Source organism: Manacus vitellinus, unplaced genomic scaffold, assembly GCF_001715985.3.
Source record: "Manacus vitellinus isolate BGI_N305 unplaced genomic scaffold, ASM171598v3 scaffold_14_pilon, whole genome shotgun sequence".
Lineage (NCBI taxonomy): Eukaryota > Metazoa > Chordata > Aves > Passeriformes > Pipridae > Manacus > Manacus vitellinus.
Genome location: NW_021939063.1, coordinates 5,654,851 through 5,682,338, shown reverse-complemented (window position 1 = coordinate 5,682,338; position 27,488 = coordinate 5,654,851). Strand labels below are relative to the sequence as shown.

At 37.3% G+C, this 27,488-nt stretch overlaps 1 protein-coding gene across 2 annotated transcripts in view; it reads right to left on the bottom strand.

The window, feature by feature from the left end:
- The window catches only part of SUCLG2 (succinate-CoA ligase GDP-forming beta subunit), a 92,989-nt gene extending 67,162 nt beyond the window's left edge, over positions 1 to 25,827 (bottom strand). Inside the window, exon 1 of one of the 2 annotated variants that reach the window (XM_018068382.1) lies at positions 25,691 to 25,827. In XM_018068382.1, coding sequence (XP_017923871.1) covers positions 25,691 to 25,772 — 82 coding nt within the window. In that variant the 5' untranslated portion in view covers positions 25,773 to 25,827. Of the gene's footprint in view, positions 1 to 16,500; positions 16,520 to 25,690 lie in introns of those variants that run through there. The other variant, XM_018068383.2, reaches the window with a different exon arrangement.
- Positions 25,828 to 27,488: the final 1,661 nt, after the last annotated feature.

Genomic DNA, 27,488 nt, shown 5'->3' with positions numbered 1-27,488 from the left:
GGGAGTAGCACAATGAAGACAAACTGAGGACATGTCAAATCAAGGTTTTACAGAAGCTCTATCTCCTTACTGACCCAAACACTGAGTTTATAAACACACAAGAGCTGTTTCCACGAAGGCAGCTGGAGTTAACCAGACTCCTCCATCCCTCAGGACGCACAGAGGACCCCAGTCCACAGTGGTCAGGCAAATGGTCGCTTGTTTTTAAGAACTTTGCTGGTCACCCTTCTTTAGGTAAAGTCATTTAGTTGTGCTTGACAAGCAGAACTCTTGGAGTGCTTCCCCCTTCCCAAATCCTGAAAGAGCTGAATGAGGCACATGAATTTGCAACCAGCTCCAAACTCTCCACCTCTACAAAGAGGCAGAGGCCAACCTGAAGATGAATTTACCTGGTAAGAATATTCTGAGGGACACAAATCACTGTTTTGTTTCGACATGTACAACCTCAAGCTTTGCTTTGGCCAGCCAAGCTTTAGTCCACATCTAATTCATGGTTATCTAGAATACTACTCCATGAAGAACTGGCTGGGACTCTCACTGGATGACCAATTCCATCTCTATATATGCTGAACACTGATTTCTTAAAACACAACAGTAAATTCAGTGCTTCCTTTCCCAAAGCAAGGGGCTTTCCCCCATTCTGCTTAATAATTTTGCTTTCACAACATGAAAGGGCTGAGAACAGGGCAGACATTTTCTGACAGCAATTATACTTTATTTTGGACAGCACAAGAACTATGAAGATATCAACAAATCCCAGAACACCTACATGCTGTTCCTACTTCAGTTTCCTCATCACTGTTGATATAAATCCACCAATGTTCAAGTGTCCTGTAAGGGTTCTAGATAACCTCTCCCCAACTGCACCTCTGCAGTTCAGAGCCTTTCTTCCAAAACAAAGGGTTCCTCTTACAAGTCCTAAAAGGGTCCACTTTGGGTTGGTTTGGGGTTTTATTACCTACTTCTAGTTGATCTAACAGTAAGGAAACCTACTTTTTGGGGTTTCATCTGTCCTGCTCTATTACTATTGCTTGCTTCTTTCTTGCTTTAATGCCACCCCTACCATCTGAGTTCCCAGTTTCCCTTTGGGAAAGACTGGCTATAATTAATTTTCCAAATTTCAGCCACCCTGTTCCACTGCTCAGGCAAGATCCTGTCAAGTGCTTATTACTTCTTAACAATAGTCCTGTCCAGAGGCACTTTGGGACAGTTACTTCAGTAAGGAAAGAAGGGAGAAGAATAAAAGCAATAAGGAAGATCATAAAAAATATAATACAATAATACAAAAACTGTAATAAAGCCTAATTCCCAAACTGAACACTGAATCTTAAACTTGCAGTAATAACTTTTTGCATTTGGGTCTCTTTACACTGATTTGTTCTGAAATCTGAGACAGCTTTTCCCAAGGAGCAAGTATTGCTCCCCATCTTCTGAGACCTCCAGGGATGCAGCATGTGAGACAGTTCCCACGCTCTGCCAAGTGAGCAGATTGAGATGAAAAAGAAGCTGTCCACAAGATACCTCCCACATCTACAAAACTATTGTTGTGCTGAAAGACCTTTAGAATGAAGATAAACAATTGATTTTTCCCCCATTTAATTTTAATTTAAACTCTCTTCCTCTGTTATTTTCGTCCTTCTGCTCCATAACACCAAAAAGAATTATGTTCTTACATGCCCAGTTTCTACAACCTTTGGGTTGGCAGACTAGTTTAGAACTAAAGTTAAATAAATCATCCTTTTTATACCTCCATACTTTTGAATATATTGTATATTTATTGCTAGATTATAAGCCTCATTAAAATCTATAATGATAAATTAGTCAGTCTCTTGATTCTGTCACTGCTGTTATTAATTGCTTTCATAACCATTACTACACACTTCACCGGTGATAAAAATTTTAAAGCTAGATAAAATCAGCTAAGCTAAAGCTCACTCTCAATATTGCACTCTTAAACCTTCTCAGAGTAAAAGTAATCATGTATTCACACATCCTACATTTAAGTTAAACCTGATAAATTACTTACACAGCAAACAGAGCCCCACTAGATCCAGCAGCACCACTATAATGCATGGAAAAATATGCACATGAAGGCAGGGATCCAAAAAAACAGTTCTCACATTAAAACTGTTCATTGTATGTGCTTGTTTAAAACTCCAAGGGATATCTTATTTCTGATATTTTTCAGCCTTCAACAGCTTCTTTTTTCAACCTAAGCTGTCATTATTTTTTACATAAATTTCCTCTGTAATAGACAAAGAGTTTAGAATATTTTCACATTTGCTTACATGAGAGCAGACATGGTTTGAAATTCAATCAGGAGAGGAATAAATTCTTCATTTGGTGGAAAAGCCCTGAAGTTTACTGACAACAGAGCAAAAGCTCTTCCTACCAGTTTTCAGGCAACATCCATTCTATGGACAAAACAGAGCAAGCCAGTTTCTGCCACCCACAATGTCACCCCATCATCCTGCACCACGGACAGTAAATACTGAACAAAAGGGGAAAATCCATGCAAACTGATCCAGGGTTCTTCCATCATTATACCCACCAGGCCCATTGTTGCTAATTTCAGACTTCAAAATATTCTTTATATTATGCCCAAGTCAACATTATTTCTCTCCCCTTCTCATGATTTCATTTTAAGAGACTGCAAAAGCAAGCAAAGACTTTTCCTTCTGTATTAGTTGCAAGCCCTATGACCTGATGACACCACCATGGAAGCTCTTCCATGTACAGAGTATCTTCAGGATACTCTGTAAGCACTGAGAAGTCTGGGCATGCTAATTCCGGTGCTTTAGTAGACCTGTTTTCCTTATAAATATTAAATATATGAATAAATCACAAGATTTACTTTCTAAAACTACTGTCATTCAAAAATGTGACAACTTTACCAGATTTTTAACAAGACATTTCTCTCTACCCTTCCCTTTTCCCTAAACTACAAAAAAACCCCAAAACCTACAAAAAAAACCCCAAAGTGAAATGAATACACTCACAGTTTTCTTTGCCTCTTTACCTTTTAAAGCTTACAGGGATTTCAGGTTTTCCTTGCCAAAATACTGTGCAAACACTTTTTTTTCCCAGTAAAACATATTTTAAAGTTAGCAGACTCGGGCAGTTGAACTGTGTCTAAATTCTTGACTGAATACCATAACACAATTTGTTTTAATACAATTCAGGGAACAGGCTTTAAGCAATCTGTAGTGTTAAAGTCAAGCAGCCATTAGGAACAAACACTTTTCTCACCCCTCACTGCAACAACACACACACCTGCTTTCCTGGAACATGTTCAAAATTTCATTCTCTCTGATTATATGTAAGGCACAAAAGACACAAAGCCTTCTCTGACTCATTCTAATTCTTTTACCCATTATTGAGCTGCAGAGATGATTTTGAAAAAAATTTTATGTACTGTAGAATACATAAAAACTGAGGAACATATATTAGTTTTTTTCATACTTCACTTTTAAGCATAAAGGAGTTGTTGTAGTTGAAGACATTCTCAAAAATGGAGAATGAAATAAGAAACCAGGGAATTCACATGGTAAAAAAGTTAATATGAATCAGAATGGTTTGGGTTGGAAGGGACCTTAAAGATCTGCAACAGGCAGGGACACTTCCACTAGACCAGGTTGCTCCAAGCCCCATCCAATCTGACCTTGGACACTCCCAGGGATGGGGCAGCCACAGCTTCTCTGGGCAACCTGTGCCAGGGCCTCACCACCCTCATAGTAAAGAATGTTCTCCTAATATAAAATCTAAATCTACTCTCATAAATGAAAATATGCAGAGGATAAAGACAACTGCAACATTACCACCATTACTTAGGAAGTGTTAACAAATTAGTAATGCAATATGTGACAGGTGAGTGCTGTTCAAGGACAGACTTGATAATTAGTCCTTTGCCAAGCACAGTCTTTACATACATGTTATGACCAGCAAGATCCTTAAAAATAAGCATTAAAATGGAGGGCAAAGACAACTGTGGAGGACACCACAGAGTGCAGGCTGGGCAACCAACAGCCTTCAAAAGCATGAGAAAGAGGCCACGTGCTCAAAGGGAGGCACCTGAAAGCGGAGCAGCTTCAGACCCACCTTCTGCAAATTTGCCAATACTAGGCCAGGACCAAGTCCCTTCAAAGGGGGTCCCTTCATCATCTCTTGTTGCCTTTTAAATGCTGGGACAAAGTGACCTGACAGGTGACCATGTGTATGCGCTGCCCAGCCTTGAAGGACCTCCCTGCTTTGACATCACAGTGGTCATTTCTCCTCTTTACAACAATTTACAGTGACACAACACTGATGCTTTCACCAAACAGGTAGTTATCTGCTTAATTTTAAGCACACACTAAAGACAGCTTGGCATTTGGGTGCTTGCATAAAAATTTCCCTTTGAAACGTTTCATGAAGAATTTTTTAATGAAGCTCCAAACCTAAATCTCTTCTACAGTTTGCATTTTTACCCAAAGCAATAAAAATACCAAACAGCTCTCAGTTGAAAATTTACATTTTTAGCAAAATTAACATTTCCCTCCCAGAGACAGTTCCAGCTCTTAGCCTTGTATCCCTTGGTTTTTGTATCATTGTGTAGGGCTGCATTAAATGCCATGCATTTTGCTGTTCAGACCATAAATAAATCAATCCACACCCAAAACTAGAAACATGCAAAAGAATAGCAAATCTAGCAGTATTTTGATCTGAATCAAGCCCAATAGTATTGAAATGCCCTCCAGTAACCTGATTCATTATCCAGCTTGTTCAGGGAATTAAGTACAAAGTTTTCAATGTACTGCTGAAATAATTTGTTGAGCCTCTGAAGAGAATCATGCTAGACTGGTCATTATCTGAGCAACATCTGGATGGGAAAATGATCACATAGAAGAATTTATGTCTGCCTCAGTAGTGCTAAAGACAAAAAGTTGGAAAGTATTACTTTGGAGCTGTTATTCTATGTATGCCCTTGATTTCTGGCCCTGATTTTGAAGCAAGACACTGATTTGCTACTCCCTGCAAAAACCAAACCAAAACACCCCACTTTCCCCTCCCCACAATCAATGACCAACAACAACACCCCCTAATCTTCTGCATACTTATAGATAGGAATTACATGCTTAAAAGAGGACATTTTTAAGACCCCAGAATTTAGCACTGAAATGTAGTCTCATTTACTGAGGTATTTTCTATCTGAAGAAGAAAATCAGACACCACAACGAAAATAAACACTATCTCAATTTAAAGAAACAATCTTTTTCCATCATGGCTTCTCACAGGTACTTGATAGCAGGTGTAAAAGCCAGATGGAGAAGTAAAATCCAGTAACAGATACTGGGCTAAGGGATTGCACAAGGCTATGTGACATTTGAGTTCTTTTGCAGTTATAAGTGGGACTTCAGTGATGAACAGGTTTGACTCTGGCCATCTGGAGAAGCAATGAATTTTACCCAGAGTGAAAAGAAAAACCAAGAAGGAGGAAACTATCAGAATTGGTTCTGATGTTTCATTCCTATCAAGTGGAGGTTAACTAATTGGAGACTCTGGGCAAAAGCCCATTCATTTCCAGAGCTACAGATCCAGAAAACAGCTCACCATGCAAAGATTTAAAGAATGCAAGAGACGATGGAACACAAAAATAAATGGAGAATATCTATTTAAAACATAGATATAAATTAAATATATATTAAAAAAATCTATAGAAATGCTGCAACCAGAATACTCACCACATTTATTCTTGGAGATATTTTCCTGCACAGTTTGCTTAAAATCTTTCTAAGGATTACTCATGTTACATTACATGACATCTTGCTTTTTATTTCATAAGAAAACCTTACTGCATTAAGAAGGATAAAAAGAAATATTTTAGTCCTCTGGTAACCAGTAAGTATTAACTACTGTAAGCACAACTGTTTATAACTTGATGTCAGATAACAGCAGTAATCCCTAAGCCCAACTAACAGAGAGAGGATGCACTACCATTCTCCTCTTATTTTTGTTTACTCATCACATATGTGAAATAGAAGCAATTGCCAAAATAAACTAATACTGGAAAAAGGTTAAGAGGAGACCCATTATAAGAATCTATTAATATCTGATTCAATATTTCAGACTTAATTACTCCATAAAAAGGCCATCTCACTGATCAATGATACACTGGTGAATTTGGATTCAATGCCCCCAAAAAACTTTGTTTTGTTTAGAATATAGTTTCAGATCTATATTCCCCGAACAATGTTCTTTTTACAGCTTCACAGTGTTACCCAACCTATACAATTCCTTCACACACATCTTGTACACCAAGACCTTTTCAAAAACATTGGAGAAAGACAATTTAGGGAATGTTCCAGATAAGGGAGGGAAAAAAAGAAAAGAAGTCCTGCTGTGCTTTTCACAGCTTGGTCATTCTTACAGTCTTTCATCTCGGTGAGTTCCTCTTTTTAACACTGTTGTATTAAAAGTCTTCAATTCTGAATGTTTGGTGGAAGCAAGATAATGCAAACTACAGACTCGGCTCTGAAGACTCACTGCATATTAGGAGAGGTTGAGAGAAAAAAAAAGTTAGGTTTAAATTGTTCCCATGAGCTATTGAACAAAAGCCACAAAGAAAACAGAACTTGGAACAACTTAGTTGGGAGGACCAAACAAGCTTCTACTTGAAAGATGAAAATAAAAAATGGGACTGGAGACTTTTATCTGAGATGAAACTTTAATTCATGAACCAAGAAGGGAATATTAAAGATTTGGATCACACAGTAAAGCAACTGTCAAAATACATGTTGCACCCCTCATTTTACCCAGTAGCTTGTTAGCTGAACCATTCGTGGCCATGCCCAGTACCAACATATGCAGCTCCTCTTCTTGGCTCAGCCTCTCTCTGCCACTTAGTTTTCTCTGTGGGTTTATAAGGAGTTGCTTGTTATTATGTGCAGTTACAACATACTCTATATGAGGACACTGGACAAGCTGTTAGTTCCATTAACTTAATAATAGATTTCTGAGTGTGATTTCCTATAATTTCATTTTCCTCATTCCATGAGAAGCCAAAATTACAAACAGCCATATGGCACTTCATAAATAACAATTAAAAGTTATTTTCTGATATTCTGGCACTAAAAAAAATCCCATAAAAATACATATGGTTGGAATTTTATAAAGGAAATTAAGCTTTGTAATTGCCGCATATGTCCAGGATGCTTCAAACACTTCCTCAGCCTTTTCCCTATTCACACATTTCTGGTCCATGCCAGGCCCTGGATGTTACAATTAATCAGTCTTTGCTCCAAGGGTCACAATGAAGGTTTTTCTTCTAGAAGTAGAGCTTCAGAACAACAGCCTGTATGAAGATCTGTGTAGCACAATTTCTGTTGTGATTCTGATACTCTTCCCATTTACCTACTCCATGGATTTGCTAAGGGGTTGGCTCCTGCCCAGCCAGAGGGACCTGGCAGAGCTCAGTCAGTCAGAGGAATGATGTCCATGGCTTGGAGACTGGACTGGGAGCTTGTCAGCTCACTACAGGACCTTGTCACTTTACAGGGACTAAGAGTTCACACAGCCCAGCACAGCAGCTGAGAAACCAGCCTAGTCCAAACCACTGAAAATTAAGCTCCTGCTCTAAATGACCCTGTAACAGCCACCTTCTTCCTGCCTGCCCTTCATTACATCTTGTGTAATGCTGATTTTCGAGTTCAGTCTGAGTCCTGTCTGAGTACCTGAAGTTACATGAACTCTTAAAGTCTCTTACTGTAAATGGAAATAAAAAGGCTACCTGAGTCATCAGAATTATTTACTTTTTGGAATAAACATATGTAAGGGGAGAATTTTCCTTAGAAGCACCTGGGATAACTGCTTTTACAGCTATCCACTACTGGAAGTCAAACTGATGGGTAGAGGCTGGGATATATCTATATCTATATAATACCAGTTGGTGTAATCAAAGCATACATCCACATTAGGGGTGAGCCTATTCATATAGTCCACTGCTTGCATTTTCTTTCCTTGGTATCCCATTGGGCAGTTCATGCTGGCATTTGTTTTACATTTTCAAGAACCAGTAGCATGGTCTACACAATTCAACCTGAGTTAGAACACAACACAATAGCAGAAAATATCTGGCACCAGCCTGGGCGCAGAACAGGCCTCCACAGATGGTTCCTCAGCAGAAAAGAGCTACAGCCCTCTAGCAGGATACACCACCCCAAAGACAGACATAATCATTTGCCCATTTTGCCTTTCAGAACTGCTCTGAAAAGTTCTCTGGGTATTTAAACTAAAATACCACATTTTGCTAGAGAAAACAGACACAGTCTGAAAGAAGACAATTTCCTAAGTAACTTGAGCACTTAAGTGCACATTTTCCTCAATTAACAGGGGAGAGATTTAAGTATTTCCTGAAGATCTTTTCTTAAGAGGCCCGTAACTAATTAGCTGATTAAGGTGATGTGAAGAAACAACTGTGTTTCATATTTCCAATTGTAGCTGCCCAATAAAACCATGGTAAAATGTGCATCCTACAAGGTAATTTTAATACTTGAATTTATGAACCAATTCACCCTGGATATGCATCTTTGCACCCTTCTCATAACAGTAATGAGTTATCTGGCTGGGGACAGAGGAAAGAGAATTCAAATCCTGTGTTGTTGGCCTAAGGGCAAAGCCAGAATCAGTAATACTCTTTTTGGTTGCTAATACAGTCCCAAGCATAAAAAAGTAATATAATCCCAGTGATTGAGTTTTGACAATTCTACAATCAAAAAATGGTTCTACTTTAGAAAACCCAAATATTAAAAGGGGGTTAAAGGCAACCCTTTGAGCACTGGTGACATTATAAGCCTCATTGACATTTTAACTCCCAACAAATACTGGAAAACAGCATTTTACCTCAGTGCTAGTAAAACTGTACATCTTAGTGTAGAGTCATTTATCCCAAAGTGACAATTCTAAGAGCAATCACAGATTTCATTTAAATTAAGGCTATTGCAGTAATTATCAACCATACTCATAGTTTTCCCATTTTTTCCCCCTAAGAAAAATTACCTTTAGCACGTGTCCTAAACAAACCTCCATGAAATCTAAACCATTCCTTATTTTCTTTTGGGGCACTTCCTTTTTTAACACAATCTATTTTTTCTTTTTTGTATATACAAATTCCTTTGTTTTGCAAACTTTTTCAAATTCATCACAAAAGTAGCTGTTCTGATATTAAGAGATTTTTCTTCAAAGTAAATCGGATGCAAAGTCTCTGGAAAAGAGTTTTAAAGTCAAACATTCTGGATACATGAGAAATGAAATCTGATAATGCACATAATAACTTTCTTTGACTTTATTATCACTGATCTGAAACTGAACATCTAAAACCATGTTTGTCCTTTAACACCAAACTGCTTTTCTGACATCACCTCAGCTGACTTTTGCAGAACCAAGTCCACATTTGTTAAAGGAATTTTAAAGCTGCAGCAACTAAATCAAGGGTAGGTCCTATGCACTTGTAGCCCGTAGTAAAGTTGAAATATCAACAATTTCCTGAGATTTTAGCATAGGAAACATTAGGAGGCAAACAGATTTAAACAAAACCATAGCATGTCACAGAACAGCCTGTGTAAAACAAAGTGCTCCACCCTTTGAGGCAGCACGTATAGAACCCCAAAGGCCAAACCAGAAGACAAAATAAGGCATAAAAGTTCCCCACCTCCAGGGCAAAGCACTGTTACTGTGCTTGTAACCCAGGAACACTGGAGAGGGACAAGGGACCTGGCTGCACGAGAAGAATATCAGTAATGAGCAAGAATCTTTGTGAGATATAAAGTAATTTCCCCCAGGAGTGGGTTGTTTCATAGCTCTGCCCAGGGCAGCTCTGGAGAGAAGCTCCAGCCAGCAGTGCAGAAGAGGTGTTGATAGAGAGAACAAGACATCCAAGGCTCCGACCTTGGCCACCCGGATCAGTCACGTGTGCTCCAGGCAATAAACGTGTCAGAAAGCTCTCAGTTGTCCTGGACTAATGAAAGAGGAAACAGGACAACAAATAAAAGTAAAGATGAAGAGTGGATTACTTTCAGCAGAGAGATACAGCAAACCTTTGCTCTACTGTCTAAGAAGTGAAGTGATGAAGCACCACAATGACACTGCCATGGCTTTGCAGGCTGAGCAGGTGGAGTTGCCAGTTTTCTGTCAGCATCTCCCAGGAACAATCCTGTTACACAATCAATTAACTGAACTGTCAAAGAGAGAAAAATCTTGCCAATGAGCACAGTTATAAAATCAGGCACATTTCATTACTACCACAATAATTTTTCTACATGGCTTCTTACCACTCACCTAATTCAGAACATTATTTGTCATCACAAGGTAAGATTTAACTCCACAATAAACAGCCTGCAAGTGGTTAGAAGCAGCTCAAAATCTACACAGATCAAACATAAAGACATATTTTTATTGATTATGCAATATGACATCAGCCTTGCAAAGCTATTACACAGGCACACAAATTTAAGGCCTTAAATCACTGGATTTGTTTTCAAAACTGTCCTGCATACACCTGACTAGAGGGAGGAAATCTTGGACCTTCTCAGCGCTGGAGCAAGTCTTGATCAAAAAGGCCTAAACTTTATACATCACTACTCATTTGTGACAGTCATTTGGAAGCACTTTCTAAAGGTTCTGTTTTTCAAATGCTGCAGGGCAGAGAACCCTTCCCTGAAAACACCAGACACTCCAAAATGTCCCATGGTTGCCAGCTACAAGTGCTGGGTCTGAAACTTCAGACCATCTGTATTTGAAATGAGCATTCTGTACATAGTTATTTTCATTTCTACCGTGCCAAGACACGCCAAAGTACCGAGTCCCAAATGTAAATGCATTCTGCCTGCATGGGTAAAGACCCAACACACTGATACAAAACATACAGACAAATATTTTCCTGCAAAGATGTGCCTCGAGTCAGATGCAGCCTGTTTATTTTATCCTTATTATACCCATTGAATTAATATTTAGTATGGTGACAAAAGTGATGTCTACACAATAATTCTCTGCAAAAAGTGGAAATACATTAAAATCAAATACTTTTATAATCACTTACAACTTTTTACATTTATGCAGAAGATAATTAATACACTCCATAGAAGGTCTCCCAAGTTGTTTTTCAGTTTAGAGTAAGTTTTTTGTGCGTTTTAAAGAAAGTTTTCACACTCCTCCCTTCTCTTTTTTCCCGCTGACACTTTAATCTCCTCCTCTGGTAAATATGAGCTTATAACAATAAATCATGTTTTATTTATTAAAGATAAAAATAGGAATCAACACAAAGCAAAAAGGCCAATCTCCATAAAGTTTCCCTCCACACTGACTGATTTAGTTTCTATATGAAGATTTAAATATGTATCCAGCAGGCATTTAAGCAAGAATAAAAGTACTTTTTCTCTTGCATTACATAACATGCTTAGAAAATAATGACTATCTTTGGCCAGTTGTAATGAAGTAAAATGACATTTCTTTAAAACATAAGTATTCTGCAATGAGGAACCTGCCACATCTGAGAACTGTTGTCTATATTAGCATCAAAGAACTCCACAAAATTAATATAAAGTAGTATTTTTTTTTTTTTACTTTTATATTCAGGTCACTTTTATTACCAACATCGCTGATTCAAAGATAAAAAAAAAATACCCTTCATTCTTCTGTAAATATATTCTGCTTGGACAAGAGCCTGTATGAAGCACACGAGGGAACAGGAGTGCAAGCATCCCACATCACCTTGCCCTTTGTTTAGATTGTCAGTTTTTCCTTTTGATCTTTCTTTGCAGTTGAGGAACCAAAAATTGATTTTCCCAGCTGAACTAAAGTAGAAAAAGGACAATGTTTTATTTAAGATCCTTCGCTCCTGCACATAAGCCTATTTCTTTCTTTATATACAAAAGAAACTGTCTTTTTGTTCTTGTAAAAAAATACTTCCAAGTGGGGAATGCTCCCAGTGTACTGACTGTGGTTTCATAATAAAAAAGGGCAGGATGTGTTTCAAAATCCAAATACTGGCCTCCTGCAGAGGAGCACAAACAGCTCACAAACCTTCTAGAGATACAGAAACTGAGCTTCAGGGAAGCAGGTCATACTTGTTAGGTGTTTGCATAAACTCTGGCCACTGGCAATGTTACACTCAAAACCTTGTTTATGGGCAAAGAGAAAGCACAGTTTACATATTTAGAGACATATAATGCCAAGAATATATTGTAAATATATCCATAATCTTAACAATGGAATTATTTTTTTATTACAGGTTTACTTGTTATGCCTATATGTGAAAAAAACTCAAGCATAATGCAGATAAAATTATTACACAACTATTTCCTAATTTCTACCTGTTTTCCTGGTGTTATGCTCATTCTTCCACTGCTCTTCTGGGTTTTAAGTTTGACAGTTTCATTCAGTCCCACTGAAGACTATGTGAAGATATGTTACCTTTTAAGAACAATGTTGTCACCAGAAAAAGCCATGACTGCTAAAACAAAATATATTTCATTTCATGCTTTCACATAGTTCTCAGACTAATTCTTGTAACTTAAATGTTTAGGTTTCCCCATGCTCACCATGCTTTCTATCGTCTTATTTGAATATAAAAGCTAATCATCAAATCAGAAATACTGTGTGTTCTAATAGGTTAGTTACCATTAAACACAATTTTAACCCACTGTGAGATCAAAATTACTGAATTTAATAATTAACGTCTTTGATTGTTGTCACAACTTGTATTTCAGAATAAAGTGTTGATATTGTCAGAAACCAAAAATGTTCCCTAACACCTACAGGCATTATTGGTACTTGTGGACTGCAAATTTCTTGTGTTATCTGTACAACTTCTAATTAAGTTCTTGAAGAAATCTGAACTTACAAAGTGCTGAGCTGCCCCTGAACCCCACAGGAAAGCTGAGGACACACAAATGTCCACTGAGAAGCACAAAAACCTCCTGCCTATTGTAGGTTTTCCAGTGCTTCCCTCAACTGCTCCAGTCTTTCTGATCTCTCTTTTTCTGTGAGCTGGGAAAGGTTTACACAGCTTTGCCCAAGCATTTCAATCAATTCAGCATTTGATTTTTCACACAGGATTCTGTTCAGAAGTTTGCTGGATAGCACACCAAATTCTGTGGAGTTATGACCAAACATGCTGTAGTGAGGCCAACCACTGCTAAGTTTAAATCCAAGGAATGCAATCTGTGATTCTCCTTAAGATATATGACTAGCTTTTTACAACTTGCAAAGAGAAGGGAGGATAAGACAACCAATTTCTAGTATCCAATAAGGCACTTTGTAGTTGGTTAAAAGACAGCAGTACATACACTTACATACACATGGCACAAGTCACAATTATTAGTAGTGCTGCACTGGTTATTTAGAAGCCTACATCACAAAACAGCCCCTTCCTAGTACTTTAAGGGAATACAGACATCCTGTTCACCAGTTCTGACAGCTTAGCATTTATATCTCAAGCTCCAGTCACCACCTCAGCAGCAAAGACATAACTATATACATTACAGTTAAACTTCATGTTTTACAGGTTTCACAACATTAAATTAGCCTAGAAAAATGAATGTAAAAGCAACAGAGAGGCATTAGCTTTTGGGTTGGCAATCAGCATTCACAAGAAAGGATGCACCTCAGCATGATGTGGAAACCAGCAAAGCTGTTTCATTTAGGCTTCATGCAAGCTGAGCTCTGTGGGGATTCTGAAGGCAGGTATTGTGGAACTGGAACTCTACATATTTTAATGAAATTGCACAGTCTAAACACCACAATGAGTGAACAGACATATCAGACCACGGAACTTGGAGATTTCTCAATTACTCACATATAAAAGGAATTTTTCTGGGTAAAAATGTAAAACTGGAATAAACACCAATTGTGTTTGCAAAGAGAGAGAACGTGCAGCTGACTAAAGAGTTTTGAACCTGTGCTGAACCTATAAAGGGACTGACATAACAGGTGAGCAAGTACATCTCAAATGGTCACATTCTTCATGCATGATGCTGTTCAGCACCTTCTCAGCTTCAGATGAGCAGGACTGTGAATCAAACCTCTGTTGGTCTTGTCAGCAGCAGAGATCACGTCTCTACACCAACTTTATAACCCTGGGCCAGCTGAGTGCATAGGTTCAGATAGTTGGTGACTTAAATGACAAATAAGTGATCTAAGCACCATCCCAATGGCCCCTCCTGTGAATTTTCAGTATCAGGTGCTCTCTGACATCCTGACAGCTGTTGAGAACTGGTTAATATTTCATTAACTTAAGGTCAGCAAATTGCTTCACCACATTGAAAACCCCACTTCTCAGCTCCTGCACAGAGTCACATAATTGTGTCTGCCTGGTTTACAAGTTAGAAGAGGTAACTGCTGAAAAGAAACCTAGAGTAGATTATTCCTTCTCTCTATGCTGCAGAAAATAATTCCAGATTTTACTGACATGCTAGATACAGAATACAGCAATTCTTTAAAAGGCAAAATTTTGCATTAAGTTTTCTTCATGTTTCTGCCATTTCTTCCATTGCAACCTTCTTACTTTAAGGTCAAGTTCAGAACTGGTATCTGAGGCAGTATAAATCACATCTGTGTAAATAATGGTCACAGTTAACTCTCAGAAAGTCTCTTGCAGAATAATTTACCTAATAATATGCAAAAGAAGAGGGCTCTAAATAGCTTAAACAATTCATAGAGAGACAAGAGAACATACAATTAACATTGTCCTACCTGCTGTTAACTGCACTAATTGCATTCTTTCTGCACAACTGACAATTCTGACATCATGGAGATATCTGCAATGATATGCAACTTCTGTTAAATTACCTCTGAATCTTAGCCCTTAAAGATCTCTCTCTGGTATTTGACTGGTTTATTTTGTTTTTTCATCAGCCTACAGATTTCAGTAGGAATGTTCACTCCAGTCTGTGGAAGTCTTGACATCTTGCTATTTACAGGACACTAAATGTAAAAAACTCAGTGTAAAAACCAGACATATATTGGAATCCATAACATTAAAATTGTGCAAGTGGTCACAAAGCTGAATAAACTTAAAGACACAGGAGTCTCATTTTGGAAACCAACAACATAAAGTATGAAAATATATGAAATTTTTTCATCTCAAAATTGTAAACTAACTTTTCCATACAAAAGCATCTTTAAGCATCTAACTTGGCTTCTTACAGATCAAAGAAACAACTAAATAAACACTATCTGCATATGCACTTCAAATAGGAATGTCACTCAGAAGATATAATAAGCAAGTTATTTATAGTATACATTAATCACCATATTTAAATGGCAGTTTACTTTATAGCATGAGACAAACCTGTATTAACAGAGGGCAAAATTGTATAACAACAGCTTTTCCTAAGATAGTCAAATTTCCAGTAATCAGCTTTAAGTCTCTCTTGTTCCACTTTTATTCCAACACATCCAAACAAAAGCTGTATTATACTGAAGGCAAGACATGGCAAGGCCAATAGGAAAATCAACCACACTGAACTTAAACCAAAAAAACCTGTGTAAAAGATTTATGTGTGGCAACAACGAGAAGAGGGGGTGTTGGACAAGCAGAGTATCAGGATTATTATGACAATGATCTTCAGTGGGGCACAAAACACACACTAAGATTAGGAAAGCTGCTACTAAAATATACAGATGAATAACTGGGGGAATAGAGGGTTAAGACTTAGCAGGGAGTAGAGGGAAGTGCAGCAGTGGTGAATCTTCCCAGTGACTTTATATTAACTATTTATACAGCAAACTCTTCATGGCTGCTTTTCTGTCCTCTTTCTACAGAAACCCCAGGGCTGTTCTTAAGCATTTAGAACAATAAATATATTTAAGATTTATAGCCTGGAGTTTAGCTGTATTCATCTTACTCAGGTGAGCAGTCCAACTAAGCCCAGGGGAGGCACAAGAAAAATGTTCTCCTTCGTAATGATGCACGAAACAAAAGCTGACTTTAACTGCAGGACAGGGAAGAGTATACCACACGTAGGTAAAACTGTCAACTTCAGATTTTTCTTAATAAAACAAAAATAAGAGCACAGCTAGCTTCTGGAACTAACCTGAACATAATTCTCACTAAATGTTTTTTTTTGGGATGACATTCTCAAGGGTTGGAGGTTCATTTAAAATATCCTGTGATGCAGAGAGTCAGATAATATCTCCCAGTTGAATGCAGGAGGGTTACAAAGACACATTTCATATTCAGAAATGTGTTGAAATATTTTACTTTTCTTAAACCGCAAATATTTGAAGAAATGTAGATAAACATATTTAAAATTCACAGCACTTTCTCAAATAAGAAGTAGCAGATTAACAAAATGTCAGAACATCCTCAGTTTCAAAAACTGCTCTACCATTTTAGGTAGAGATTATCTACCAAAAAAAATAATAATCACAGCCTCTTATGATCATACTTCTCAACTGTTGATATATTCAGCTTGTAAATTACTCCCATCTTTAAAGATAAAACAAGCTCTTGCAAGTCATACTAACCTTTGCAAAATACCAGTTAAGATTACTTCATTGACAGGAGGAGGCTGAGGGTGGAAAAGAAGGGAATTGTGGTATGGAGGCTGAACGCTGAATGTTCTCTGATCTTCAAACGAGTTGAAAGGCCAGTTGTGAGATTCCTGGCTTGGTTCAAAACCATGTGCTTTTATAGCAAGTGTAAAAGTTAATATCCTTACACATCAATCCAGCCCATCCTAAACCACCTAAACCACGTTCTGTAAAGACAAAAGGTACAACAAATTTAACAGAAGCAATTGACAGATTAAAAAAAAAAAAAAAAGCAATTTCCCCAACTGAATTATATACAGAAAGTGGTAATCTAACAACTGTACCTTCCTGTTGTACTCTATGACACCTGGGGGACACTAGTGGAGGTCAGGGAAAGTATGACAGTATCAATTATAAACTATTCTGTCTTAGTACTGTCATCATTAACTCTTAGATTTTATATTCATTCAATTCAACATCATTTTGCTACTAGCCCTTCCACTAAAAAGTTTAAATTAAAAATCCCACCCCCACATTTTACAGAAATAAGCATCAATTTTGTAACACAGGATTATCCACTGGGATTGATCACATAAAAGATGTAGCACTACACAGTGCAGACCCAGCAATCTCAGAAGCTTTGTCATCTCATTTCAAGTTTCTGACTAATAAACATTATTTCAGAATTAATATCTAAACCATGTCTCCTGCTGAGGGTTGATGCCATGTAAAGAGAAGTGCAATTCTTCCAATGAGAGTGACCTCCAGGATCACACCACCAACACAGCCACAGTAATGAGGTCCAGGGAGAAGAAACTACAGAGCTGAGAACTTGATCTTTTCCTTCACAAGTTAAACCCACAATATTTACAGTATTTGGTAAGCTACAATAATTATCAAAACATACACTTCCTTTAAATAAATAAATACACACATCAGGCTTCATGGGAAATAACAGAAGAATTCTCAAGTGAAAGTGCCACATGGCTTCTAGAAAAGAACCACAATTTTATACCTTGTCTCAGTTTGTTAAAATACAAGTGCCAATCAAATGATTGTTCAAACAAGCTGCTATTTCTTTCAACAGTGGTGTAGTTTATATCAAATGAAAAACTTGGATGCAGTTCTGCATGCAGTCAGTGGTAGAAGAATCCTAAAAAACCAGCACAACTCATTCATCTTCCATCAGGAACAGACATTCCCAGAAGGGGATATGCTGTGGCATTCAGATAAAAACAGCAGCCATAAATACAGGTGATTTGAAAAAAAAAAATTATTTAGCATGACAGGTGGATTTTTAGGTTTTACAAATTAAAACCAAAGCAAGTGCTTTATCACATACATTCCAATAAAAGCCAGAATACCAAACAAGGAAAAAACAACAACAACAACAAAAACCAGAAAAGAATGAAATTTGGTTTCAGTAATCAATCCCCAAACATTTAGAAGCAGATGGGCATCTAGAGAGTGTAGATGGTGTGATTTCTCTCCTTTACACAGCTGTTGGTACTATAGAGAAAACATTGTTCTTTAGTGTTTCATACCTTATACATAAAGTGTGTCTATTGGTTCTGATTTTATGCATAAAAAATGAAAATTTCATGCAGTTGCTTCTCAATTACGCATCTGGTTATTGTTTTGCAGCTGCAAAACTACCTTGAAGAACTATAAAATACGGTGTGACAAGTCTGGATAAATACCAGCAGTCCTCTTGTACCTTCCTTGTAACATTTTGCATTTTTTACTACCTGATAAAATTCCTGAATCTAGAGCTATGACTTCTGTCATCTCCTTTTATGAACAAAAATGTGCTAGTGTACTTAACACTACTGAAATTTGTAAATGACCACTATGGCACACATTAAATTTAAAATTCAGTACCCCATTTCTAGAGTATTTTTTACTTTGTGTTGTTACTTTCAAGTAGCTATTTTGGTAATTTGATCAGAAATCCAACACAGAGAACAATAAGTCAGCTCAACATTAGTGTCAAACATCTGAAATGAGATTTTGATTTGTAAGCCCCCAAGTCATTACTCATATTACTATAAATCTATTGAATATGAAGACGTTTGGTGACAAAAAATGGTTATAAAATGCCCAACTAATGTAAGCACTCTCAAGCCTGCATTTACTGACTCACTCTCAGCATGTAATTTTCTAACAAAGGGAACAGATAGGAAAAACAAAACAATTTGTTTTTCATAATAATACATTTTAAATTAACTATTTCTGTAATTCCTCTGGAGATGGAGGGTCCTGCGAAGAATTTCCATACCTAAAATATTAAAAAAGCCACAACTTGTAATTTCGCTCGAAACGGAAAGATTCAACGTGAAACAACACAATTCCCAGCGGTGAGCTTTGACAAAATCTTTTATTAATTCTGTTTCAAAAAGAATAAAACTCAAACCCGCACTTAGGGAAGCTGGAAGTTTCACTGCCTGTTTTTCTGGCACGCAGGATGCAGCACATGTGGCCATTACCAGCAAACACGTTTGTTCGACAGCTGCCGGGTTTTCACACAGGTGCCAGGGGCTTATGTGGAAAAACATTTCTAAGCTGCAGAGGCAGAATGAGACCAGCAGTAAAGCCAAGGCAGAGAGAGCCCTTGCAGGGTTTATCAAGGATATTGCACTGCTTAAATATGGTTGCACTAAAAAGTTTGCCACTTCTCTGGCGCCTCTGTGAAATAAAGTTTCTTAGCCCGAAGCACAGAGGGAGGAGGAAAGAAAGAGGGAGGGAGAACAAGCAGGAGTTAAAATATTCAAAACCAACCAAACTGTGCACACAAAGAGGAGAAAGTAGCATTGCAGGGTTCATATTCAGGGAAAAGGTCTTGTAGCACCATCAGCCACTGTGTGTGACATTGTCAAATGGAAACCCTAAATCACAGGATCACAGAATCAGCCAGGCTGGAAAAGACCTCCGAGATCATCAAGTCCAACCCTTGATCCAACCCTGCCGTGCTTCTCAGACCATGGCACTGATGCCACATCCATTTTAATTGTGCCTTTGTGTAGTTAAGCTCACAAGGCAGATTAAGTGAAAGCACCTAAAAGCAACATGAGAGGCAAAGAAGAACGTCTAGAAAAAGAGTTACTATGGAATAGGCACTATATCCTATGGAGTAGGTACTACACTCCTGGTTTGCTCAAATTCACCAGGAGTTTCTAACAAACTCCCTGGTAAAGCATATTTAGTGAACACAACCCTTTAACACCTTCCCTAACTCCTCTGCTTTTCCATGACTGACTTTCATCCAGTAGATGGGGTAAATAAATTGGCTCACTGATGTACTGATTATCAAGCTTCCCACAAAGAATTACTTTAACTGTACCAAACAAGGCGTTGCCTTCGTAACTTTTACACTGGTTTATTATTTTTGTCATTTTCAGACACAAATGAGAATTTAGAAATTGTCAGCAGAACAATTACACCTGGAAAATTCTTCCAAAAAAATCAAACCGTTTCAGTGTGGACAAATACAGACAAAACATTATTTGAACTATTAGCAATCAATGTTTTCTGATCATATGCAGAAACATTAATTTCTATGATTGCCATGGCAAGCAAAGGGTGGCCTGAGCAAAGTACTTCATCAAGCAAAAAACCAGTATGCACACAAACCTACAGTGGCTTTTAGCCATACACAGCTGCTAAATATTTGTTCTAACTACGGTAAGTAGGGTAACAACTGACTGTTTAGCTTTTCTCAATCAGAGGTCATAAGGAGGAAGAAGGGTTGAGAAAAACCAATGGACACAATAAGGAAAATGGTCTAAGTAACAGCACATGGGACAGAGAGTAAAACCACAGACACTGACAAATTTTGTGGAGCTTTGAAATGGATGCATTCAAGAGATGCCTGTGAAGAAATAACAGAGTATTAACAGGTACTTTCTACCATTGAGAAGTGGCTGGAAAATGTGGATTCACTCCAGTTTTAGATTTCACCACTCTAACAAGGCAAAAAAACATTAAGTGAAAAGCTATTAAGTGGAATAAAGAAATACTCATGCTCAGTAATGCTGAACGTGGTCCAAAGGCAGCTCATCACCACTAGTTCTCTATTAAATTTAAAAGGTTGTTTTCTAAATACTTACCCATTTGAAAATAAAATCATATTAGTCAATAACTTATAGCATTATTTTGCCTGAAAGAACAGTTTCAGAAAGCTATAATTTAAGTACAAGAAACTCTAATAAAAGCTGTCAGAGAAAATAAGAGGACTTATGGGAGAGCTGTTCCTCCACAGTGAGCAAGTTCTCTGTGTACAGCTCCATGGAATTCTATTTCAACAACACGTGATTTTTCAACATATGCAGAGAAGCACAATCTGAGGGGCTCTAAAAAATAGCTAGTTATAACCACTAAGTACATAGGGTTTTTTAGAAATAACACATTATGCACAGGTGAGAAATTATTACCACACAGTGAACCCCACAATGCAAAAAAATATGGAAATGCTAGAAATGTTGAAGGAAGTAATTCTTGTCCTGTCTATCCTGATGGAAAGAAACAGAAAGGGAATTAAATCATGTAAGCAAAGCACATGAGAACAGTCAAAAAAGATCAGCTAAGTAGTCAAGTAGCTCAAATAAAACTTTATAGAGGGCTACTCTGTACATGATAATCACAGAAAAGCTTATACTTCCTGGTATAGTATAAAAGAACCTGAATTCACATTTCTAATATCCTCAGAAATGTCAGGTTCAAGGATCTTTTTAATTTTCCTAACACAGAAGCTTAGATTACATGCAGACAGCATTATCACCAACAATTTCTTCATAATCTACACAAAAAGGACACTACCAAGCTAAAGGTCAACTTTTGATCCCTTCTAAACATAAATTGCTTTCAAGTAGTTATCACAACTTATACTGGAGAGATGAATTTTCAGATAAGGGATCAAAAACAGCATCTAAAAATGCAGCCTTCCCTTTAAATTAAACAGCCATGGGAAGGAAAAAAACCACTTCAGCAGCTAAGGTAGGAAGGAGACTGGTGCTCACATGACTGAGAACTCTTTCAATATTCTAAAAAATGGTGAATAATAGGTGACAGGTAAATGACCTCATGAAAAGATGCCTCAATAAACCTTTTCTGTTCTTTATAAAATACATGTTTACCTCTCCAGCCTGATATAAAAAGCATGCCTTCAGTCCAAAGCCGAATTTTATGAGTTCCCTCATGCATAAGCAATAGAAATAGGACATGCAGAGGCTATATTTTGTTATATTTTCTTTAAAGAAGAGTGAATAAAAACCCTGCACTCAATTCAATTGCATTTCTCCGTGATAGAGTGTGAACACTGCACCTGACTGATTCCTAAATGTAATGAAACACTCTAAGTGGCAACAGGCAGCACTCTATTGCTTTTGTTAAAAATCAGAAAAAGAAACACATGCCAAGCTTCCAGCATCGATTTAGGATTGTCAGCATTGCCAACCACCTCTGTAGGTTCTCTGCTGATTCAAAGAGCCAATTGACAGTGCATAGTAACACCCTCCAGCATAATTACAACCCTTTCAGCTTTGTCCATCCACCTACTAGTTTAAAATGATGGGTCCCTTAACAACTCCTCCATCAGGCAGAACACAAAGAGCAGTGTGGGAGCTGAAGGAGATTGAAGGGCTTCTACTGCAGGAGCCCAGAGAAAATGATGGACCCTGAAATGATGCACAGCACAAGCCATGGCAATGCACACACCCTCACAGGGTAGGTATATGGAAGGATTTTTTCCTTATATATGTTCTGCAGCATGAGGAAAAGAAAGTATGGAAATGCCTTCTGTGGCTAAACAAGCCCTAATTTAAGTGAGAATCAGATCAGAAGACTTGTGAGTTAATACGGAAGCATCTTACATTTCAGACAAAACCTCAGCTCCCAAATATTTCACTTTGTTCTATTAAATAGTTGCACTGGAACTGTAAGAACCTCTTTACAGATTGAGTTTCTTCAGAGAGCAGATCAAACAGCACCACTCTATTGCAGCAAAACAGCACAATGCCTTTTTCTTTCCTCTCTTGAAAAACAAGCAATTTTACATATACCAGAAAACTACTGTGACTGCATTGCTTGGTATTCTGTAAATATTTCTTCCTCTACAAGAGTTACACCTGAAAATTGCTTAGAATGTAGAAGGCAATGAATTCCTTGGGGCTTAATTCTGTATTCTTGATTGTGTACAACTTCTTTGAAGTCAATATTAGTGATGTCATTTTAATTTTCTGCACATCTGCCATTCTTATCTTAGAAGGGAAAAAAAATTAAAATCAATCCTTTAATTCCATTAAAAATTCCTTGTAGAATGCCTTTTGTGCTGTCTTTGAGAAAATTAACATTCAGTGTACATATTAATAAAAATAGAGAGGAATAGAGGAAATGAGCAAAGTATAACAAAACTGCTGATACTGGATAAAGGCAAACCCTTTCAAGAACACATGCATTAACACCTTCCTGACAAGTGAAGACAGCAGCAAAAATTATCTAATCTCATCTCTTTCCCTTGCATCAACAGGAAATCCAACAATAGCAAAACTGGTGAGCACAGGCCTGCAGCAGTACAGACAGCTCTGTCAAGCATAAAATACTTGGTGAAATTGTGAAATTAAATTGTGAATCCCACACTTTATACAAAGTTCCACGACAGAAATTTTCTACCCCCTTATCTGTATCCCTTTATCACAGGCACAGACCCATGTGAGTGATGTAATGCTGTAAGGCTATAAAGGAAAGTTCTGGTTTCTCCTGTATTCATGATGACAGATTTATAGAAAGCATTTCCTTTCATAAGAAAAATACCGAACCTTTGACCTTCAAGTTTTGATAACTTCATCTTATTTTTATCTTTAAAATATGTTGGCAAGCATCTTTTCTTGTTTTGAAGCAGAGAAAGTTAAGGACAGCTGCAGTGTGGCACCCAGTATCTAAAACATCAGATTTTTGAGCAGGACTTGGCAGAGGTGATTGGCCTCCCACCAGATTTACTGCAGAATGCCTGTCTATCAACAACATCCCAAAGCTGCCTTCACTGGTTATTCTATTTTGTAATATTTTCTGCCTCCTGGAGGCTGAAGTGTTTTGTTTTCCCATAACCCTGTACTTTTTGTGGCTGCATATTCAGCTGCAAACTGTGCAGATAAACCTGAGCGACAGAGACACTGCTGGTCTGAGGGATCATAAAGAAGATAAACCTGATTAAATCTTGGAACAACAATGACCATAGTAGCAAAACTGGTGCTCTTGATGCCTAGTTTTCAAAGTGCATGTTAGAAGTACGACAACAGCACACTATCAGAATGATTACAAGGATGGTGTTAATTATTTAGTGGATCAGTGGAGTGTCAATCGTTTCAACACGAAAGAGATTCCACACCAGAAACCACAATTCTTTAACACTCAGTACTGCAGAGTACTGAATGAAGCTACCTCAGAAGAAGAAAGGTACCACTGACTTACAATTTTTGAAGTGTTAACAAGCCAACCCCGTTAAAATACAACTTATTTGGTAAAGTTTCATTGGCAAATATTTCTTGGTTTTAGATTTTACTTTTGATTATTTCAATTTAAACACAGCTTGGGGTTTTTTTTTTAAATTAACTGATACTTCTGTGATTTGAAAAGCAAGCAAGCTACAGAGGTTACTTAAAATAAATTTGGCATCATAAACCAAAGGAGGTTCATGCCTTTAATGGAGCCATTTATTTCTCCAAAGTTATTCAGATCAAGAATAGTAATAGTTATTGGACAGACCAACCCATTTATGAGTTCAATCACAAAGAGGAGAGTTTAAGTGCTGTAAGATTGGTGATAAACCTGCCACAGCTTCAGTCAGCACTTCTTGATTTTCTCAGACATCCAGACATGAGGAAACACTGCAATTTTATGTGCTTTGCTTTATGTCCAACTTTTCCATTCTCTACTGCTAAATGACCATAACAGTTGCATTTAATTTTTTGTTTCAAATATATTTTCAAGTACACTGGTTGTTATAAGAAGGTTTTGATCAATGAAAAATGTACCACCTTAATGAATTTCTAGAGATTGAGCAAACCATTATGATAATGCTATTCAGCTACTTGAGCTCTGATGAGATCTTTGATATGAGTAAGTTGTTTTAATTTACCTTCCAGTGTGCAAAACTGAAATGCATTTAACTAAGTGACCTGTGCATTATGTAAACCATAAAACAAAAAAAAAAATCTGTTACTACACAATTAGACTACAATAATGTCTGGCCTCTGGCATTTTGATGTTGGACATATTAACAAAGGCTAAATGAAAAGAGGAAAACTATGCAAACTGCTCAACTTCAAAAAGTAGAAAAATTATTTCAGAGTTAGAACAGGGTGAAAAAGTACCTCAAGACATTTCTTTTTGAGAGAAAAGGTATTACATAAATTCACTTCTGACCCACATTATCATATGTTCATCACACTAAAATGAGGATGTTGTTAGAGAACCAAAATGCAGCTCCAGAAGTAGGTCTTCTCTCCAAGCCACTGTCAAGTCCTTCTGTGATGGTAGGTAACTCAACTCACCTTTTTTTTTTTATCTCTTCATATGGACACACACACATGTGAACAAATACACAAGTATAAAATTCTCTTGTACATATTTTATTTTTTCATAGAATCACAGAACAGTTGAGGTTGCAAGAACCTCTGGAGGACATCTAATCCAACCCATCAGCTCAAGGCAGGGTCATCTAAAGTAGACTGTGTCCAACTGGGTTCTAAATATATTTTAAATTTTTTATATTTTGGAGAGTCCCCAACCCTTTTCTTCCTTTGCTTTTCAATAGAGCAAATTTTTGTTTGAAAACAACTTTTTACACAAGCTCATTTATTTCAGTTCCTTAAATTACATCAAGTACACAACAACAAATAATGTTCCTCAGTAACCATATTCTGAATTATTCCTAATTACATAAATAATGTTAATTAAAGAATCCACGTTACATGTTGCATACAAAACATTTGAGAAATAAAGTTCTAAGTATTGCTGTTATAAACTACTTTTCCCATATAAACTTAAGCATATATTTATGGTCTGGATAAAATATCAAACCTTTGCAATAAGCATCAATTTAAAGACTGTGTACAACTTATTAGAAAGCAATTTACTTCCCAGATTGCTACTCAGTGAAGCAGATTCCTCCCATTATCAGTCAACTTACTTAGTCTCTGAGCAGCCTCCAGGGCATCATTTGCAGAATCAGCTACAAAGAACCTCTGAACTGTAACCCCGTGGTCTGCCATTATTTTTTTGCTTTGGTACTCCTGCAGGTTCAGCCATCGTCTGGGGGTTAATTGAACAGCCTAGAAAAAATTAGAGGGGAAAATAATATAATGTTCATTAAGAACAGTTCATGAGACAGCCCACTGAGCTCTTCTACCTTATGGCTATCTCAAACCAGCAGTTAAACGACACCCAGAGAAAAGGTAAAACAGGTATTGATTTACTTAAGTGCCTTTTCTTAACATTTGTGCATCCAAAGTACTCTGAAAGCTACAGATATTTTCTAAAAGCGACACAAGGCTCACTTGGCAACACAAAATGTCTTGCATTTAATATTAAGGCAGATTGGTAAACTTGGCTTGAACTCTAAAGTCTACTTATGCTTTTATGTTATCCTCTGCTATAAAAATAGTAACAGATTGTTATCTTAAAACAAATTCAGTTTTATATTAAATATCCTTATTCACATGACATTTCATACAATTCTTCCCTATAAAGTTATTTCCACTTATTCTAAGCATTTACTGCAGCACATCTGAGGAGAAAACCAACTACATGGAATTAGCATCATCTTGTAAGAAACTACATACTAATATATGTATTTTCAGTGGTCTGTTATCTGTGCTTAGATGGTTGTGCTTTTAAGTGCATTTTGTTGAGGATGCCAGCACAGCCACATCAGCCATGCCAGGCCAACAAATAGCTGGAGAAGAATTCCCTTCCCATTCTCAATCTCCCAGTGTAGATGCTGGTGTGTGCATGTGAACACAGACATCACATCTGCCTGGGGCAGTAAACATTGAGTACAGACACTACCAAAGTCACAGGATTTTTACTGAATGTCTTTAAGGACACGTTCTTCATACAGGTTAAGCTGTTAAAGACAAAAGGGATAATTAAGGAACTGGAGCTGACTCCTGGCAATGGTATAATGGCAAAAGGTGGAGTTGGCTCCTGGCAATGGGACAATCCCATTTATGCCAGCAAAAGATGCTCTTCCCACAAGGAGAGACAAACTGCTGGCCTGGCAGACAGCCACAATCAATTCTTGGTTTCTCCTGAAGTAAGGAGCACAGCATGCAAGCTCGTGCTACATATTTAGATATGTTACACAGAGAAGATTATTTACTATACTAATACTTTGATCCCTAACAGCATGATAAAATAATATTATCCTAATGCAACTTTAGACTGAAAAAAAACCCCTCCATGCTAAAGTCTTTCAATAACACATCCTTTCACAATACTCAAGGTTTACATGCTGAGTTGTCTCAAAAACAACCCCCTATCTGTTCTGTTCGCTTTGAAACACAGCACAAAAGATACATAAAGAAAATACAAACCCATCCTTTACAGAATATAACTGCATGTTTTCTGCAAAAGTGACTCCCACGGAACTTAAGCAGTTACAAATAGCTCAGAATGACACATTTTAAATTCTTTTATCTCTAACCTGATTAACATATTTTAGAGGAACAAAATGCCATTGTCAGCTTGGCTCTATGGCTGTCTCGAATTCTACACATCATACAAACACCTCAGTATGATTTATGTTCCTCCATGCTATTCACAGACAATATGTTATCACATTGGTTCAATATTTCAAATGTAGGGTCAAAATTTAAAGTCACTTTCATAATTGTTGACATTTAATTTGTTTTCCTATTATAAGTTGTCTGCCAGGCTTTAACAGTTATTTCTTCAGGGACCCTTTAAGTTTATCTAAAAATTTCTCC